General features: G+C 37.5%; 1 protein-coding gene across 3 annotated transcripts in view; it reads right to left on the reverse strand.

Annotated features, from left to right (window-relative positions):
• The window catches only part of HERC6 (HECT and RLD domain containing E3 ubiquitin protein ligase family member 6), a 63,166-nt gene that overhangs the window by 11,686 nt on the left and 32,010 nt on the right, over window positions 1-19,470 (reverse strand). For all 3 annotated transcript variants that reach the window (XM_043572202.1, XM_043572201.1, XM_043572203.1), the window contains exons 11-16: window positions 17,587-17,680; window positions 13,610-13,799; window positions 11,061-11,221; window positions 4,734-4,847; window positions 4,323-4,430; window positions 2,606-2,767 (exon numbers count right to left, since the gene is read on the reverse strand). In XM_043572202.1, coding sequence (XP_043428137.1) covers window positions 2,606-2,767; window positions 4,323-4,430; window positions 4,734-4,847; window positions 11,061-11,221; window positions 13,610-13,799; window positions 17,587-17,680 — 829 coding nt within the window. The remainder of the gene's footprint in view (window positions 1-2,605; window positions 2,768-4,322; window positions 4,431-4,733; window positions 4,848-11,060; window positions 11,222-13,609; window positions 13,800-17,586; window positions 17,681-19,470) is intronic.

A 19,470-nucleotide genomic window follows, 5' to 3' on the forward strand; every position in this document is an offset into this window, starting at 1 on the left:
TTATTTATTTTAATTTTATTTTTAAGTAATCTGTACACCCAACGTGGAACTCAAACTTACAACCCTGAGATCAAGAGTCACATGCTCTACCAACTAAGCCAGCCACGCACCCCTTATTTATTTTTTAAGATGTTTTCTCTCTTTTTAAGTTTATTTATTTATTTTGAGAGAGAGCAAGTGGAGGAGGAGCAGAAAGAGAGAAAGGAGGAGAGAGAAAATCCCAAGCAGGCCTCTCACTGTCAGTGCAGAGCCTGATGTGGGGCTCAAACGCACACACCACTAGATCATGACCTGAGCCGAAATCAAGAGTCAGACGTTTAACCAACTGAGCCACTCAAGCGCCCCTATTTTTTAAGATATTTTCAAGTTAAACACTTTGACACTGAACACGTATGGCAGCTTAACCTACCCAAGTATGAGATTTAAGAAGCCAAAACTGTTCTAGCTTTATTAAAAGAAAAGTTGTGCTGCAGAAATTGTCCTTTTCTAAAGTCGGGGCTCTGTGGCTAAGTACTATCCCAGTTTTCCTCCTACCTACCTTTCTAACTACTTTTCCACTTCTTCCCTGGCTAATTTCTTTTTATCGTTATAATATAAGCTTCACTAAGCATTCACTTTCTCCTTCCTTCGCCCGGAAGATCTTATCTCTGCCACTTCGATGAACCAACTCCTTGGCCACAGACCATCATCTCATCTCCAACGGCTCACGTTGTGTTCCATCTGGATATCCCAATAATAAATTAAGCTTACTTCCAATTTGCTAATTTCTACTCGCTGAACACTGGCAAGTCTGCCTTCACTGTGGTCAGGACCCACTCACAAGTGGCCTCAACAACCTTGCCTTGTTAGGAGTCTGTATTTTGATTGGCTCTGTCTTGAAGCTCAGCTTCCTACCTCTTTGTCATCTCCTGTGGGCAGAATAATTTTCTATTGATTTCCTCATAATCAAAATTTAAAAGAAAGTAGATACAGAGGGAGATACACAACTAGAAAGTCTGGCCTATAAAATAGCTTCTTTGTTTTCCATTTAGTCCCACGGTGGAAAATATCCCTCTCCTGTCTGAGTGCTACCCTCCAGGTTCTGGCTTCCCCTCTGAGAGCCTAAGTTATCCTCTCATACCAGGAAAATCTACTCCCTTCTGTACAGAGTCCAACTTTCATTTAAAAAGTTACTCATTCTATGTCCTCAACAGGGCAAATGATCTGAGCTCCAACACAGTAAAAACCCTACAGGTACCCAAAAGGATGAAGTGAAAGATGATTAGAATTAGAACCAATACAGTAGAAACTCTGTGACTAAAACCAGAGCCGGGGGCACCTGGGTGGCCCACTCAGTTAAGCCTCCAACTCTTGATTTCAGCTCAAGTCGTGATCTCACGGTTTATGAGTTTGAGCCCCGTGTCAGGTTCAAACTGTCAGTGCAGTCTGCTTGGGATTCTCTTTCTCTCCCTCTCTCTGTGTCTCTGTCTCTGTCTCTCTGTCTCTGTCTCTGTCTCTCTCTCTCTCTCTCTCTCAAAATAAATAAATAAACCTTGAGGCACCTGGGTGGCTCAGTTGGTTAAGCTTCCGACTTCAGCTCAGGTCATGATCTCTCGGTCTGTGAGTTCGAGCCCCACGTCGGGCTCTGTGCTGACAGCTCAGAGTGTGGAGCTGCTTCAGATCCTATGTCTCCCTCTCTCTCTGCCCCTTCCCTGCTCATGCTCTGTCTCTTCGCCTTTCAAAATTGAATAAATATTTTAAAAAAATTTTTTAAATAAATAAACCTTAAAAATAAAATAAAACTAGAGCCAAAAAGTAGGAAAAGTATCTATTCTACCAGCTGCTTGTCAATGGCATTAATAGCCCAAATTCTGTACCCCTCCTCGATCCATATCTGTTGCATGTAACTCTGCAGTTTCTCCCATTAAAGAAGCTGAGTATATTTCATCGCCCTTGACTTGGGTTCAGCCATGTAACTTGCTTTGACTAAAGCAAGTTTAGTTGTGTTATTAGGCTTGCTAACTTGTACCTCTGGCACTGAAGTGAGAAGAATATTATTCTTGTTGGTCCCAGGAAGATGAAAAGCACAGGAAGCAGATCCAAACTGTCCCAGCCAAGCTTAATCTAGCCTAGATCATCCAATATCTAGCCAACTCCCAAATATGTAAACAAGTGCAGACAAAAATCAATAAAGCCACCCAAATGAATTCGATCTAAATCAGCAGATCCTTAGTTGAATTTCAGATCTCTATAATAAGTTATTGTTATTTTAAGTAATTAAGCTTTGGGATGGTTCACTATGCAGCCATTTTGTAGTCATAGGTAATGAATAGTTAACACCTAATCCCAATATTCAATTAAACATCCCATAGCTTTTCTCTAAAGGGTAAGCAATTTTTTTTCTAATTTTTAATTAAGGGATCTCTGTGCCTGGTGTGGTGCTCAGTCTTACAACTCCAAGATGAAGAGTTTCATGCTGTACGGACTGAGCCAGCCAGGCACCCCGGATTGTGGAAAACCATACAGCTGATAACCATAGTTGCAAAGGCAGGCTCCTCCTTTACTACATTATATAAATGTTCCCCTTTCACATTAATAAAAATGTCCAATGAGACTTTTACTGTACCACTAATAATTTACAGAGGTCAGTGTCTTCAACTTGGCTTAACTGAAGCAGAGCATCTTCAGCTAGATGACTTCGTCTGACTCTAAGTGTAAATGTAGGGTGTCCATCCTTTTCTGGCAGATTCACTTGCCCCCAATCCAGGTATTCTTTCTGTTTTAAGCCCTAAAAAAATAAATATTTTAGGAATCTCATAGGAACACTAGGAAGTGTTTAATATTTCAAATAAACATAGTCTGCATAGCATATACTTATGCCTACTACTGCTGTATATACTCATACTATAATTATTTAAGAAAAAAGGGCATCATAATCTACACTACATTGTGAAAAACAAAGAGATCACAGAATCTGTGAAACCATGGCATCTCGGAATTATATACAAGGAATTAGTCACCATGGAGGTACAGCTAAATAATTACAAGCTATCTCATTTGTAGTAAACATGATCCTTTTTTAAAAATCATTTTTAAACAGTTTTTTTTTAATTTTTTTTTTTCAACGTTTATTTTATTTTTGGGACAGAGAGAGACAGAGCATGAACGGGGGAGGGGCAGAGAGAGAGGGAGACACAGAATCAGAAACAGGCTCCAGGCTCTGAGCCATCAGCCCAGAGCCTGACGCGGGGCTCGAACTCACGGACCGCGAGATCGTGACCTGGCTGAAGTCGGACGCTTAACCGACTGCGCCACCCAGGCGCCCCTTTAAACAGTTTTTTAATGTTTATTTTTGAGAGAGAGAGAGAGAGAGAGAGAGAGAGAGAATGCAAGTGGGGGAGGGGCAGAGAGAGGGAGACACAGAATCTGAAGCAGGCTCCAGGCTCCAACCTGTCAACACAGAGCCCGATGTGGGGCTTGAACCCACAAACTGTGAGATCATGATCTGAGCCACCCAGGCACCCCTGGCAACATTTAATAATTAAAGAAAAAGGATTAAGCATCATTCCACTTTCCTGTGTGAATGTAGCCAAGTGGCCCTGGTTGATGAGGAAAAGTTCTTTACAGAATTTAGTCAGTAACTTTGGAAGTAATGATAAGATTAGAAATAATGCCATTGTGCAAACTTCAACCAAAACAATGGATAGAATTATTAAATAAAATGTTGACGCAGGGGCGGGGGCACCTGGGTGGCTCAGTCAGTTAAATGTCCAACTCTTGATTTTGGCTCGGGTCATGATCTCTGGGTCATGGATCAAGCCCCATGTCAGGCTCCACATTGAGTATCAGGCTGCTTAAGATATTCTCTCTCTCTCTCTCTTTCTCTCTCTCTCTCTCTCTCTCTCTCTCTCTCTCTTCCCCTCTGCCTCTCTCACCTGCTTTTGTGCTCTCTCTCTCTCTCTCTCAAAAATAAATAAATAAATAAATAAATAAATAAGATAAATAAATAAATAAATAAATAAAGCAATTAATGGGAAGCATTAAAATGGAAGAATCATGTGGTCACCACCTGAACCCACTGAAGAATCTCAGCATGAATAAGAGTGAAACAACCAGAAAGGATGCACTGAAGTATGGAGAGGTGAAAGAAAATTGGGCCTGGGATTTGCTTTAAAATACTTCAGCTAAAATAGTAACAACTAAAAAACAACAAGTCAGAAATGGGGAAGTGCAGCAAAATGTTAATGACTTCTGAAATTTTGTGATAGGGCTCACTACACCATTATCTCTATTTTGTATATGTTAGTAATTTTACATAATAAAAAAAAGTAGAGCATACATACCATTATTTTTAAATAGGACTCAGCTTGTAATAATTTAATTTTGGATGGCAAATTAAAAATAAATGGAAAATCACTGAAAATAATGGGACTGAGGTTTTCCGCAGGTATCTAAAAAATAGAAAGAGGTAATAGTTTTAACAATTAAAAGGGGGGAAAACTTTTTCCCTTTACCTCATCACTGTAAATTGTTTTGCTCTATACTTTTTGGAATCTGTTTTTAAGAATTCAAATTATCTAGAAAAAATTTCTAAGAAAATGTATTTCTAAAAAAATGATCATCTAATTTAGCAATTTAGCATTGCAGTGAAGAAATTTTCAAATCTTGATTTATCAAAGAGATACCTACATAGCTATTAATATGTCCTCCTATAAAAGAATGAAAATTTTCAGAAGGAAAAATATTACTCTTACTAGGTTGTTATCCCTAAGGAACAGTCTTTTTCTGTCTTCATGAAAGTTCAGCAAATAGAAGAGTTCGTTTATGTTGAAAGTATCTTCTGGTAGTCGACACCTAGCTTTATTTACCTTAAAGAAAACATGACTTGTTAGTTTTATTTTCTATCAATAAGTGATTTTATATATATATTACATATATATTATATATGTATACAATATATATTATATATGTTATATAATATATATAAATATAATATGGCTATTATATGATTAAAGCTCTATAAACCCAATGCATTTGTCAATGATGAAACAGAGTTCTATAAAACTTCCATTTTTTGATATATAATTTACCTAATTTTCATAAATACTGTAAAAGATAGCAGATGTTGGCAGTGGAGGTTAGTAAAACAATTCTTAGGGTACAGGTTTACTAGAAACAATTTCTAGATCTTGAGAATAAATCACCATAAAGGGGTGCCTGGGTGGCTCAGTTGGTTGACCATCCAACTTTGGCTCAGGCCATGATCTCACAGTTCATGAGTTTGAGCCTCATATTGGGCTCTCTGCTGTCAGCCCAGGGCCCACTTCATAACCTCTGTCTCCCTTTCTCTCTGCCCCTTACCCACTCGTTCTCTCTCTCTCTCAAAAATAAATAAACATTTAGAGGTGCTTGGGTGGCTCAGTTGGCTAAGCGTCCAACTTCGGCTCAGGTCATTATCTCGCGGTCCATGAGTGCGAGCCCCGCATCAGGCTCTGTGCTGACAGCTCAGAGCCTGGAGCCTGTTTCAGATTCTGTGTCTCCCTCTCTCTGACCCTCCCCCATTTATGCTCTGTCTCTCTCTGTCTCAAAAATAAATAAACGTTAAAAAAATTTTTGTTTAAATAAAAAAATAATAATAAATAAACATTTAAAAAAGGCACCATAAAAAATCCAAGGAACTTTTGATAAATTCAGCCCTTTCTCCATTGATTAATATTAATTTTTCACATACTACTTGTCAGGTGTGAGACAAAACATAGCTAAAAAGTGTCCTTGCTGACACATAGCTTAAGTCTAGTACAGTAGTCAGCAAACTCTTTCTTAAATCCAAACAGTAAATATTTGAACTTGGGACCATACAATATCTGGTGCTAGTCAACTCTTCCATTTTGTAGCACAAAACACCCTTAGACAATATGAAAACAAGTGTGGGTATGTTCCAATAAAACTTTATTTACAAAAATATGAAGCTACCCATGGGTTTGATTACCAACCCGTAGTCTAGTAGATAAAAACAAGTAGTCAGGCATGGAGGATACAATTTCTGATTGGAGAAGGACTTAAGGGGTTTAAGAAGGCTTTCCAAAGGAAGCAATTCTGGAAAATCAATGCTCTAAATAAGCCTCTATCATATCAAATTAATCCAAAAGATAGAAGACAGGAAATAAAGAATCTAAGAATATAAATTAAGGAAGTAAATAACACGTACAGGGGAGAGGATCAACAAGTAAAAAGATTGGTTCTTTAAAAAACTTTCTGGTAAGACTTTGTAAAAGGAAAAAAAACACACAACCATTATCAAGAATGAAAAATGGGATAAGCCTACAGATTTTGATGTGTACTTTTTCTTAATGAAAGAAGTACATTGCAAAATATCTTCAGTCTCATAAAGTTTCTTCCTTATCAAAATTCCCAATTATATTGCAACTACGTGGATGGAACTGGAGCGTATTATGCTAAGTGAAATTAGTCAGAGAAAGACAAAAATCATAGGACTTCACTCATATGAAGACTTTAAGAGACAAAACAGATGAACATAAGGGAAGGGAAACAAAAATAATATAAAAACAGGGAGGGGGACAAAACAGAAGAGACTCATAAATATGGAGAACAAACTGAGGGTTACTGGAGGGGTTGTGGGAGGGGGATAGGCTAAATAGGTAATGGGTATTAAGGAATCTACCCTGAAATCATTGTTTCACTATATGCTAACTAATTTGGATGTAAATTTTTAAAAATTAAAAATAAAATTAAAAAAAATTCCCAATTATTTTCTGCCAAACATTTTCCTTATATGCATTACTTTAAAAATATATGTATGGGTCACCTGGGTGGTTCAGTTGGTTAAGCGTCCAACTTCAGCTCTGGTCATGATCTCATGGTTTGTGGGCTCAAGCCCCACATTGGGCTTTGTGCTGACAGTGCTTAGAATTCTCTGTCTCTCTCTCTCTCTGCCCCTCCCCAACTCATGCTCACGTTCTCTTTCTCAAAAACATATAAACATTAAAAAAATTTTTTAATAAAAATAAATTTAAAAAAATAAAATGTAAATGAAAAAATACCTGACTCCTCATGATTCTTATTTGTCTTCTTAAGACTCCAATTAGCAATTCACCATAGCATCAAAAACAATGAAATTGCTTATGAATAAATTTAATCAAGGAGGTGAAAGACCTGTACACCAAAAACTGTAAGACTTTGATGAAAGAAATTGAAGAAAACACAAATAAATGGAAATATAGCCTTTCTTTATGGATTAGAAGAATTAATATCAGGGCACCTGGGTGACTCAGTCAATTAAGTGTCCAACGCTTGGGTTTCAGCTCACGTCACCATCTCACAGTTTCATGAGTTCAAGCCCCATATTGGGCTCCTCACTGGCAGTATGGAAGCTGCTTGGGATTGTCTGTCTCCCTCTCTCCCTGCCTCTCTCCAACTTGTGCCCTCTCTGTCTCTCTCAAAATAAATAAATTTAAAATAAAGAAGAATTAATATTGTTAAAATGTCTATAGAACCTAAAGTTATCTATAGATAAGATGTAATCCCTCTCCAAATTCCAAAGGCATTTTTCACAGAGTTAAGAAAAACAGTCTTAAAATTTATATGAAACCACAAAAGATTGAATAGTCAAAGCAGTCCTGAGAAAGAAGAACAAAACTGGAGGCCTCACAACTCCAGATTTACAACTATACTATAAAGCTATAGTAATGGTACTGGCATAAAAATAGACTCATAAACCAATGGAAAAGAATCAAGAGACCAGAAATAAAACCTCACAAAAATGGTCAACTAACATTTGACAAAGGAGCCAAGAAAACTCAATGGGGAAAGGATAGTCTTTTCAATAAATATTGGGGCAACTGGATGACCATATTCAGAAGAATGAAATTGGACCCCTATCGTATACCAGTCAGAAAAATTTACTTGAAATGGATTAAAGACTTAAACATAAGACCATAAAACTCCTAGAATAAAACCTAAGGGGAAAGCTCCTGGACATTGGTCTTGGCAATGATTTTTTTGGATATGACAACAAAAGCACAAGCAACAAAACCAAAAATAAGTAAGTGGGACTACCAAAAACTAAACTACAAAGTTTCTACACAGCAAAAGAAACAACAATAAAATAAAAAGGCAACCTATGAAATGGGAGAAAATACTTGCAAATTGTATATTTCATAAGAAATTAATGTCTAAAATATATACAGAACACATGCCACTGATCAAACAAAACAATCTAATTTTAAAAATGGGCAGAGGAACTGAATAGATGTTTTTCCAAAGAAGACATACAGATGGCCAACGGGTACATGAAAAGATGGTCAACATCCATAATCATCAGGGAAATGCAGCTCAAAGCTACACAGTGAAATATCACCTCATACTTGTTAGAATGGCTGTCATCAAAAAAACAAAAGATAAGTGTTGGCATGGATACAGAGAAAAGGGAACCTTTGTACACTGCAGGTGGGAATGTTAATTGGTGCAGCCACCACGGGAAACAGTATGGAGGTTCCTCAAAAAATTAAAAACAGAACTACCATATGATCTAGCAATCCCACTTCTTGCTATATTAAAAAATATATTCATCTGAATAAATATATTCACTTCAAAGGAAATTAAATCACTATCTCAAAGAGATGTCAGCATCCCCCTGTTTAATGCAGCATTATTTACAAAAGCCAAGACAAGAAAACAACTTAAGCATCCTGGATGGATGAATAGATAAAGAAGATGTATATAAACACTGGAATATAATTCAGCCATGAGAGAGAAGGAGATCCTGCCATTTGCGACAGCAGGGATGGGCCTTATCCTAAGTCAAATAATTCAGAGAAAGAAAAATATGTATGATACCACTTATCTAAAGTGATATCTAAAGCTGAACTCAGAAACAGAAAGTAGAATGGTGGTTGTCAGGGAGTGGGGGAAATGGGAAGATATTGGTCAAAGGGTTCAAACTTCCAGTTGTAAAATGAATAAGTATAGATGTATCAAAGCAATATACTGCACACTTTGAACTCACACAATGTTATATGTCAATTATGTCTCAATAAAGCTAGGTAAAAAAAAGAAATATACTACGTTAGAAATACCAGTGCATTAGTACTTCTGAAATGAACTAATTTTTGTACCTAATGTTTTCTCCTGTTGATATTGATATTTTATGGTGAAATTGGTTTTGATTGCCATTTAACAATTTATATTTATAAAATCATCTTACTTTAGCCAATTATTTTTTATTTTTTTTTAATATATGAAATTTATTGTCAAATTGGTTTCCATACAACACCCAGTGCTCATCCCAAAAGGTGCCCTCCTCAATACCCATCACCCACCCTCTCCTCCCTCCCACCCCCCATCAACCCTCAGTTTGTTCTCAGTTTTTAACAGTCTCTTATGCTTTGGCTCTCTCCCACTCTAACCTCTTTTTTTTTTTTTTCCTTCCCCTCCCCCATGGGTTCCTGTTAAGTTTCTCAGGATCCACATAAGAGTGAAACCATATGGTATCTGTCTTTCTCTGTATGGCTTATTTCACTTAGCATCACACTCTCCAGTTCCATCCACGTTGCTACAAAAGGCCATATTTCATTCTTTCTCATTGCCACGTAGTATTCCATTGTGTATATAAACCACAATTTCTTTATCCATTCATCAGTTGATGGACATTTAGGCTCTTTCCATAATTTGGCTATTGTTGAGAGTGCTGCTATAAACATTGGGGTACAAGTGCCCCTATGCATCAGTACTCCTGTATCCCTTGGATAAATTCCTAGCAGTGCTATTGCTGGGTCAGAGGGTAGGTCTATTTTTAATTTTCTGAGGAACCTCCACACTGCTTTCCAGAGTGGCTGCACCAATTTGCATTCCCACCAACAGTGCAAGAGGGTTCCCGTTTCTCCACATCCTCTCCAGCATCTATAGTCTCCTGATTTGTTCATTTTGGCCACTCTGACTGGCGTGAGGTGATATGTGAGTGTGGTTTTGATTTGTATTTCCCTGATAAGGAGCGACGCTGAACATCTTTTCATGTGCCTGTTGGCCATCTGGATGTCTTCTTTAGAGAAGTGTCTATTCATGTTTTCTGCCCATTTCTTCACTGGGTTATTTGCTTTTCGGGTGTGGAGTTTGGTGAGCTCTTTATAGATTTTGGATACTAGCCCTTTGTCCGATATGTCATTTGCAAATATCTTTTCCCATTCAGTTGGTTGCCTTTTAGTTTTGTTGGTTGTTTCCTTTGCTGTGCAGAAGCTTTTTATCTTCATAAGGTCCCAGTAATTCACTTTTGCTTTTAATTCCCTTGCCTTTGGGGATGTGTCGAGTAAGAGATTGCTACGGCTGAGGTCAGAGAGGTCTTTTCCTGCTTTCTCCTCTAAGGTTTTGATGGTTTCCTGTCTCACATTCAGGTCCTTTATCCATTTTGAGTTTATTTTTGTGAATGGTGTGAGAAAGTGGTCTAGTTTCAACCTTCTGCATGTTGCTGTCTAGTTCTCCCAGCACCATTTGTTAAAGAGACTGTCTTTTTTCCATTGGATGTTCTTTCCTGCTTTGTCAAAGATGAGTTGGCCATACGTTTGTGGGTCTAGTTCTGGGGTTTCTATTCTATTCCATTGGTCTATGTGTCTGTTTTTGTGCCATAGCCAATTATTTTTAATTGAACAATACTAATTTAATTCTGCTCTTTTACTTAAAATGCTCTGGCTCCTCCCTATCCCCCAACAATCATTAGGTTTATTAGTAGGCTAATTTTAAATTACTTCTGGATTATGTTGTGTACTGTACTGAAAATAATCATCATTCTCATTTTTGAGTATTTGTGCATATGATATATGTGATATATATTATGTATGACCTGTATATAAAATATGTAACATATATGTAATATATATGACTAGAGTCTAGCCATTAGCGAAACAAGCAAAATTCTGAATTACTAAGAACTGAATAAAATATTTTGTTTTAGAAATAAAATAAGACTCCAATTGGCCGAGACCTAAAAGATTTTAATTGAGTAAAATCATATATATATATATATATATATATATATATATACACGTATATATATTCAGATGAACCCTTACCTTATGCACTTCTTTCACCATTCCTAGAAGAGCTTTAAGATTGCAGTGATTCTCATTGGTTTCAATTTTAGGCCAGGAACACAGCTGAGAGACGATGGCAGTTTTGAGCATCTGGACCAGTGTATTGAGAGAAGATTCTTGCAAAGATCCCCAGCACTTCTCTGGGGGGTATAAAATCAGCCATGATAAATATGCACCCTCCAAAAAAATCCTCAGTTTCTTCCAGGTTCTTTAATGTATGAAATAGATAACAGTTTCCATTTCTGATGGCAAAACCCATAAAATATCTTGTCTCAGGGTACCATCCTGGACATTTATTACTTACAGATGTGAAAAAAATGTTTTTCCCTCATCAAATATCATTGGAATTGAAAGTTCAAATGTAGGATTCTGAAGAAATTTGTTGATAGCTCATATTAATACTTGACTACGTGATTGATTTCATGATTTTCAAACAAAATTCCATAGAGTATCTATAAAATCTGAAAACTTATATAATAATACACACACATGCACACATATAATGTCATCAAGGACATTTTTGATTTGAGGAAAATAAAATATCTTTTCAGACTTTATGAACACCTGGTATATATGGATATATTTTTTAAATTAACTCAATAACAATATTTTAATATTACTTTGTTCCAACCTAGATATTCGTATCTTTAAAACATAATTCTCAGAAAACAAACCTATCAAATATTAAAATAGCTAATTTAATTAAAATAATATGACCCAGATGTATGAAATGCAGACTTACATAGTAGAGATTCCATAAATGGACACAAATACACAGGACACTTGAGTATATGATAAATGTGGCATTACATATTAGTGGGAATGAAACAGATCATTCAGTGAATGTATGGGAACAACTGAAAACTCTTCCAGAAAAAGATAAAGCTTAATCAAGATAAACTCTGAATGGATCGAAGAGTCAAACATAAAAATGAACCAATAAAAATTCTAATAGAAGTGGGGCACCTGGCTGACTCAGTAGAGTATGTGACTCTTGAACTCAGGGTCATGAGTTCAAGCCCCACACTGGGCATGAAGCCTACTTTAAAAAAAAAAATTCTAGTAGGAGTATGGGAAATTTTTTTTTAAATTTCAGAGGGAGTAGGCTTTTTGAAATATGATCCAAACTCAGGAACCATATAAGAAAATGTTTACATAGTAGGCTTCATTAAAATGTTTTCAAATAATTATGCAAGTGAAAATTCCACAAAATAAAAAAAATTAATAACCCAGAGAAAAAAGACTTGTAATTCATATTATTGATAAAGAATTAGTTGCCATAATCATTTAAAAGCTTCTAAATAGGGGCGCCTCGTTGGCCTAATCAGTTAAGCTTGATTCCAGCTCAGGTCATGATGTCACGGTTGTGGGATCAAGCTCCATGCCATGCTCCATGCTGACAGCACAGAGCCTGCTAAACTTTAAAAAATAAAATAAAATAGGGGTGCCTGGCTGGCTCAGTCAGTTGAACATCTGACTTCGGCCAAGGTCGTGATCTCACAGTTAGTGGATTAAAGTCCCACATTGGACTCGCTGCTGTCAGCACAGAGCCCGCTTCAGATACTCTGTCCCTCTCTCTCTCTCTGTCCCTCCCCTGCTCACAACTCTCTTTCTCTCTCTCAAAAATAAACATTAAAAAAATAAAGTAAAAACTAAAATAAAAACTAAATAAAAAAGAAAAACACTAACAACAACACATGGGAAAATGGGTTAAGAGAGAAGAACTGACAGTTTCCAGACTATAATATACAAATGGAACTGAGATATAGGAAAACCAGCACAATCTCATTCATAATGAGAAAACTAAAATTCAAATTAAGAGACTTTTCTTCAGAATGGCAAATATCAAAGTCTAATAATACTGTAGAAAAATGTGTGGGCTGATGCTCTCATATTTGTTGATGAAATGTAAACTGGTATATCCTCTGTCAGGGTTGCCATGTTGCACTGACCTGCAGTTTATTTAGATTACAATGTGGACGGCGGCCACTTAAAGTTCTGTGGAGGATCTCTCAAAAATTTAAAAAAAAAAAAAAGTTAACGTTTGTGTTTTTTTGAGAGACATAGCATGAGCAGGGGAAGGGCAGAGAGAGAGTGAGACATAGAATCCAAAGTGGGCTCCAGACTCTGAGCTGTCAGCACAGAGCCCAACATGGGGCTCAAACTCGCGAACCATGAGATCATGACCTGAGCCAAAGTCAGACACTTAACTGACTGAGCCATCCAGCTGCCCCCAAATTTCTCAAGTTTTAAAACATAAACAAAAAGTTTTCAAGTATAGATTTATTTTGACTGGATCCTCTATGGTTATTAAACTCTGAAGTCAAAGCCATGTCCAAGTCTAAGAGTTACACATGCTTTGTATAAGAGTAATGATTATAATAATGTTAAGTTAATCTTTTCAAACATTCACATACCACATACCCAAACATTTGTGTATTTTTAAATCTTCTATCCAAAATTTGCTCCATCTTTTACTTCAGTGATTGTTGAGAGTACAGATAAAATGAAAAATTAATCAAACTTACTCAGGACTCGTAAAGATCGGTCACTCATTTTACAAACAGCTTCTGCATATGGAACCACCAGACTCCTCCAGTTCTTAGAATCATGCATCACGGGACATTCTGGGAGCAGAAGGAAAACTGATAATGCTTCTTGGTGTGGAGAATGACATGGAAGAGCTCTGAGCAGATTATCCCTAAAACCTGTAGTTATCTGTGGTTGAAAGGATCAGGGAAAGGGCCCAGAATATATTAGATACAGATTATAGTGAAAAACAAGCTATGGGGCTAGGGGTTTCATTCCACTATTTTCCAATGGTGTAATCATTTAGTTTTCCTCAGACCTTCTGTTCAAACTCCATAACTCCTTGCATACCAAATGCCTCTAATGTATTATGTGAGAGCCATCCTCCCTATTTTATACTGGGATGCATGAAAGAAATAAAGTGAAGTCACATGTGCATGTATATGCTGTGTGAATCATGGACTCAATTAGAGACTGACACATCAAAGATGCATACCCAAATCTATGACTTAAAATCCAACATGGCAGAGATAATGGCATACGTTCACCTCACCAATACTGTTTCATTTTCCTTATAGGCTCCCAGGAAGATGGCATTTCCCAGCCACCCCTGCAGTTATATGGGGCCATATGATTGAGTTCTGGCTAATGAGATATGAATGAAATGTGTATATGAAATATGTATATCACTTCTAGGCATGACCCCTGCAACCTCTCATGTAACCTTCTATACTCGCTTTCCTTATCTGCCAACTGAATACAAAAGATCTACTGGAGGATTTCATGGCTCCAGTGCCTAGAACTCCAGAAAAAAGGAACCCAAATCACTCCTTAGTGAAACTATGCAGAGGTGGGAAAGGTAGCAGAATATACCACTCAAAGATATGCCACTCTGGGGGCACCTGGGTGGCTCAGTCAGTTAAGTGTCCGACTCCTGATCTAGGCTTAGGTCATGATTTCATGGTTCATGGGATCAAGCCCCATGTCAGTCTCTGTGCTGATGGTGCGGAGCCTGCTTGGGGTTCTCTCTCTCTCTCTCTCTCTCTCTCTTTCTCTCTCTGCCCATCCTTCACTTGTGCTCTCTCTCTCAAAATTAATAAACTTAAAAAAAAATATGCCACTCTGGCATGAGGATTATTTTGAGCTGAAGGCAGGTGAGAAAAAGCAGGCACAGGACAAGCTCTCTGGCTTCCCTCTATCTACTTGAAAACAATATAAATTCCATCTGTAAAGGTGTCCTCCTGTCTCTAACTTCTGTACCAGGAGAAGGGCAAGAACCTTATCAGCAGAGATGAACAGGCATTGAGAAAGAGTCCACACAGAGGGACAAAACATAAGAGACTCTTAAATACAGGGAACAAATGGAGGGTTGCTAGAGGGGTTTTGGGTGGGGAATGGGCTAAATGGGCAAGGGGCAGTAAGGAGGACACTTGTGGGGATGAGCACTGGGTGTTATATACAGGGGATGAATTACTAAATTCTACTCCTGAAATCATTATTGCACTATATGCTAACTTGGATGTAAATTTTTAAAAATAAAAGAGAAAAAGAGTCTACACAAACAAACCTTATGATCTAGACCTTATCTAACATGAGCTTCCCCAGATATTTGCCTTCCTGCATTTTGGTGCCCTTAGAAGCTCAAACTCCTTTTCCTTTATGTTGTCTCTTTACAAAATTATTGTTCTTTTGCTAAGATGCTATATAACCAAGTTCTAACCACGCTTTAGTTACTCATCACTGAGTCTATATGCAGCATGCACACACATATTAATAAACTTCTGTTTATTTCTTTCCCATTAATCTTTTTTCAGTCTAATTTGCAGGGTCCCAGCCAATGAAACTAAGATGGGTGGAGGGGAAACATTTCTTCTTCCTCCTCTGCATGTGTTTCCTGTCTTCAACCCTCATTGGACAACGATGTAAAAAGAAGTCTTCATTGTGTTAAGCCACTGAGATTTGGAAGTTGTTTGTTACAACAGCTAGCATCATTTATTCTATTTAATAGATCTTAGATGCTTTTAACAACAGTGTCTATCTCCACATGTCAGAAGGATTAAGATATTTGCAACAATAAAAGTACTACATATTATTACATTAATGTTCTTACAATTTATTTTTTTCAAATGTCCAGAAGAACATGATTTATATGGAATGCTAGTAGGCATATATAGGAAAATAATGTCACACAAAGTCAAATTACTTTGAGAAAAATAGGGCTAAAACAGCTAGATTTCTTTTGGTGTATGACATCATAGAATCTTTGATTTACTGATGTACATTATAACTTCATAATAGTATGCAGTGTATCCAAAGTTGTTTCACTTAGAACCTGTTTTCAGCGAGCATTCTGTGAAACTAATGTTCCTTGGAACTCACACTGGGAATAGCACCCCAAGTTATCTCCCATATAACCTAAATAAATTTATTTTTTAAATACATTCTAGGGGCACCTGGGTGGCTCAGTTGGTTAGGTGTCTGACGTTGGCTCAGGTCATGATCTCACGGCTCGTGAGTTCGAACCCCACAATGGACCCTGTGCTGACAGCTCAGAGCCTGGAGCCTGCTTCAGATTCTGTCTCCCTCTCTCTCTGTTCCTCCCCTGCTTGTGTTCTGTTTTGTCTCTCTCTCAAAAATAAATAAACATTTAAAAAATAATAAAATATATTTGATAGCATCTATTCTTCTTCATCTTGACAATGAAAGTATCTACTATATATTAAAGAACACTCTACTTTCCCTTCCAAATGTGGGGACCCAAAATGGTATATATACAAGATGACTTGAAACCAAAGGCATGTGGATACAGCTGATGTAGAAGGAAGACTTCAGATCTTCCCTTATCTGACTAAAGTCAGGGCCTTCCAAGAAACTTGGAGGGCGGGTTTCACTGCCAGGTAAAGACCAGCCACTTGCACTTGGATGAGAAATCACACAAACATTATCACAAGCTGTCATATCTTCCATTTGTCCCTCTTAAAGCCCATTTGTCTCCCTGAAAAGTCCAGTTTTCTCAAAGAAACCTCTTCTCCCCCAATCCCTTTTCCCTATTCCCTATTAATTGGTATATAAGCCCTCATCCCTAGCTGTTCAGGGAGCCTCTTCATCTAAATGCTCCCCGCAAACACGGGGAATATTTACTCAGTCTATTAATCCTGTTTGTTACTCAGTCTATTACTCTTTTTTTGTTTGTTTTAATTTTTAATGTTTATCTTTAAGAGAGAGACAGGCCACAAGTGGGGGAGGGGCAGAGAGAGAGGGAGACACAGAATCTGAAGCAGGCTCCAGGCTCTGAGCTGTCAGCACAGAGGCCGACGTGGGGCCCAAACCCACAAGCCGTTGAGATCATGACTTGAGCTGAAGTCGGACGTTCAACCTACTGAGCCACCCAGGCACCCCATCAGTCTATTACTCTTGTTACTCAGTTATGAACTCACGTGAACCTGAGTTTGTAGAGGGAAAAATTTCCAACACAACCCAGAATCATAAAATATCTAACTAGAATAGAGCTTAAAAAGGAACTCCATAAATAAGGAACCCCTCAAAAAGGTAAAGAAAATGTAACCCAAATAGGATAAGGGATGAATTGGTAGCAGATTCATCTTAACTGGATTTGACATTCATCTCAAAAGAAAGAACAGGATTTCTATTCTCCTAGTCCAGGTAAAAATTATCTTACTTCCCAAACTAGTGCTATATTCATATGTCTGCTAATGGTTATTTACCTCTCAAGCATTAGTTTTTCATGTTGAAAACAAAAGTACTGTATTTACAGGACATTTAAACATTCAATAAGAAAGTAAATGCCAGCTTGGAATATAGTGTCTGGAATATAGTAACCTTATTGTGAACACTAGCCGTCTCCCTTATCACAGAGTCTCTCTGACTCAGCTCCCAACAAAATTCAACTGCATTCATATTGGTTCCTATAAAGAAATTCTATTGCTCTATTTCTCAAGTAAATATTGGCTATTACCATGGAAGAAATCCATTCTGTTTTTGTCAACTTCTCGAAGGTATCTCTTGCCATTTGTAAGTCCACATCAATGGAAATCGTTTCTACAGATTGTCTTTGGATACAAGAAATGTAAACAAAACAAAACACATAAACAGAAAAGAATATTTCTAAACTTCATACATATTTATTGCTTTATTTTATTAAATAGCATATATAAACATTTTTCTTACAATTTGCCTCCTTTCAAAATTATCAATTTTTTTGGCACACAAAAATAATTATAAAATTTATATTCTCCTAAAAGAGAGTAGGTTACTATTATTGCTAGAGTAGCTACAAGTTTGGGTTGCAATAATGGCAAAATTTCATAGGCTACATCTGAGAACCGAAAACGTTTACCCCCACACTCAGCCTGTACACTAAAATCTGAAACTACCCCCGCCCCCAACACACACAACACACCTTACCATCATCTACATTTACATTACTTTAGGATTCCACTGTTTCATTAGCATGACTTCACTATTTCAAAAGACACTAGCCCAGGCAAATGGCTTGATTGTTCATTATAGGAACTTCCTGAAAAGACCCATTAACTCTTCAGTGGAAAGCATTAACAGATAGTTTATGCTCTAAGATTGTCTGAATCTCTTGCCAAAAGTTGTTGCCTTGCTGTTTCCACCCACCCAGGATCACTGTATCTTCTCCCAATCCTAATCAAGCCCCCAGCTTTCCCCTCCCATGTCGAAAGACCTGGCCTAAACCAAACTGCCAATTCTTGATAAATTCCAACCTAGCCTTCCCTCTCAGAAACACTATCAAATCTTTGTTTAGGTGTGGTGTTTTCCTGGGTTCTGTTGGTGATATTTGAAGAGACTTGAATTCTGTCAAATGATTTTTTGTAATGTTCTATCAAGAAATACTTTATGCTTGCTGAATAACTGGTCAAGAGCAATGCCAGGGCTAAAATATTTATGCAAATATTCAAACAAAGTATTTTAAATCTCCCCTTAAAATATTTTGTCCTTTTCAGTCTTTGGCATCTTAAGACCAAACCTCGAGGCTCATCATTCCTGGGAGGATACTTTTCCACTTTAGAAAGATAATATTCTAAGTGTAGAAAATATTCTATATGCAGTAAGGATTAGCCTGAGGCTAGAGCAGGGGAGAAAGAGAAAACACTGTTTGGCAGAATCCCTGTCCTCACTTCTTGCCCGGAAGGATGGCAAGAAGAACGCAAATGGGAGAGGGAGAAGGCAGAGGGAAGCAGTGTCTGATTTCTCTTCTTCCACCTTTGACTGGGATATGTGGGGATGAACAGATATGCTTTTTTTGGACTCTAGAAAGATACTGTGTTGCAGCTGCAAGTGGGAAGCCATGGCATTCAGTTTCCCTGGGTTTCTCTGGTTCTCACAAGAAGTTGTTGGACTCAACAGTTCCTCCTGTCCCCTTGAGGAGTGACTGAGAGTGCAGCTGGATTAAGAATCAGTGGGACAGGAATGAAATCTTGCCATGTGCAAGTGTGTATAGAGCTAGAGTATGTTATGCTAAGTGAAATAAGAGGTCAGAGAAAAACAAATATATGATTTCACTCATACTTGGAATTTAAAAAATAAAACAGATGAACATATGGGAAGGAAAAAAAAAGAGAGACGGAAACAAACCATAAGACACTCTTCACGTTAGAGAACAAACTTAGGGTTGATGGAGGGAGGTGGGTGGGGATTGGGCTAAACAGGTGATGGGTATTAAGGAGGGCATTTATTATGAACACTGGGTGTTATACGCAAGTGATGAGTCACTAAAACAAAACAAAACAAAACAAAACAAAAAATGAACCAATGGGACAACCAGGGGTTGCACAGAGGCAAGGAATACATGCAACATGAGTTAAATGAGTGC

Source organism: Prionailurus bengalensis, chromosome B1 (assembly GCF_016509475.1).
Source record: "Prionailurus bengalensis isolate Pbe53 chromosome B1, Fcat_Pben_1.1_paternal_pri, whole genome shotgun sequence".
Classification (NCBI taxonomy): Eukaryota; Metazoa; Chordata; class Mammalia; order Carnivora; family Felidae; genus Prionailurus; species Prionailurus bengalensis.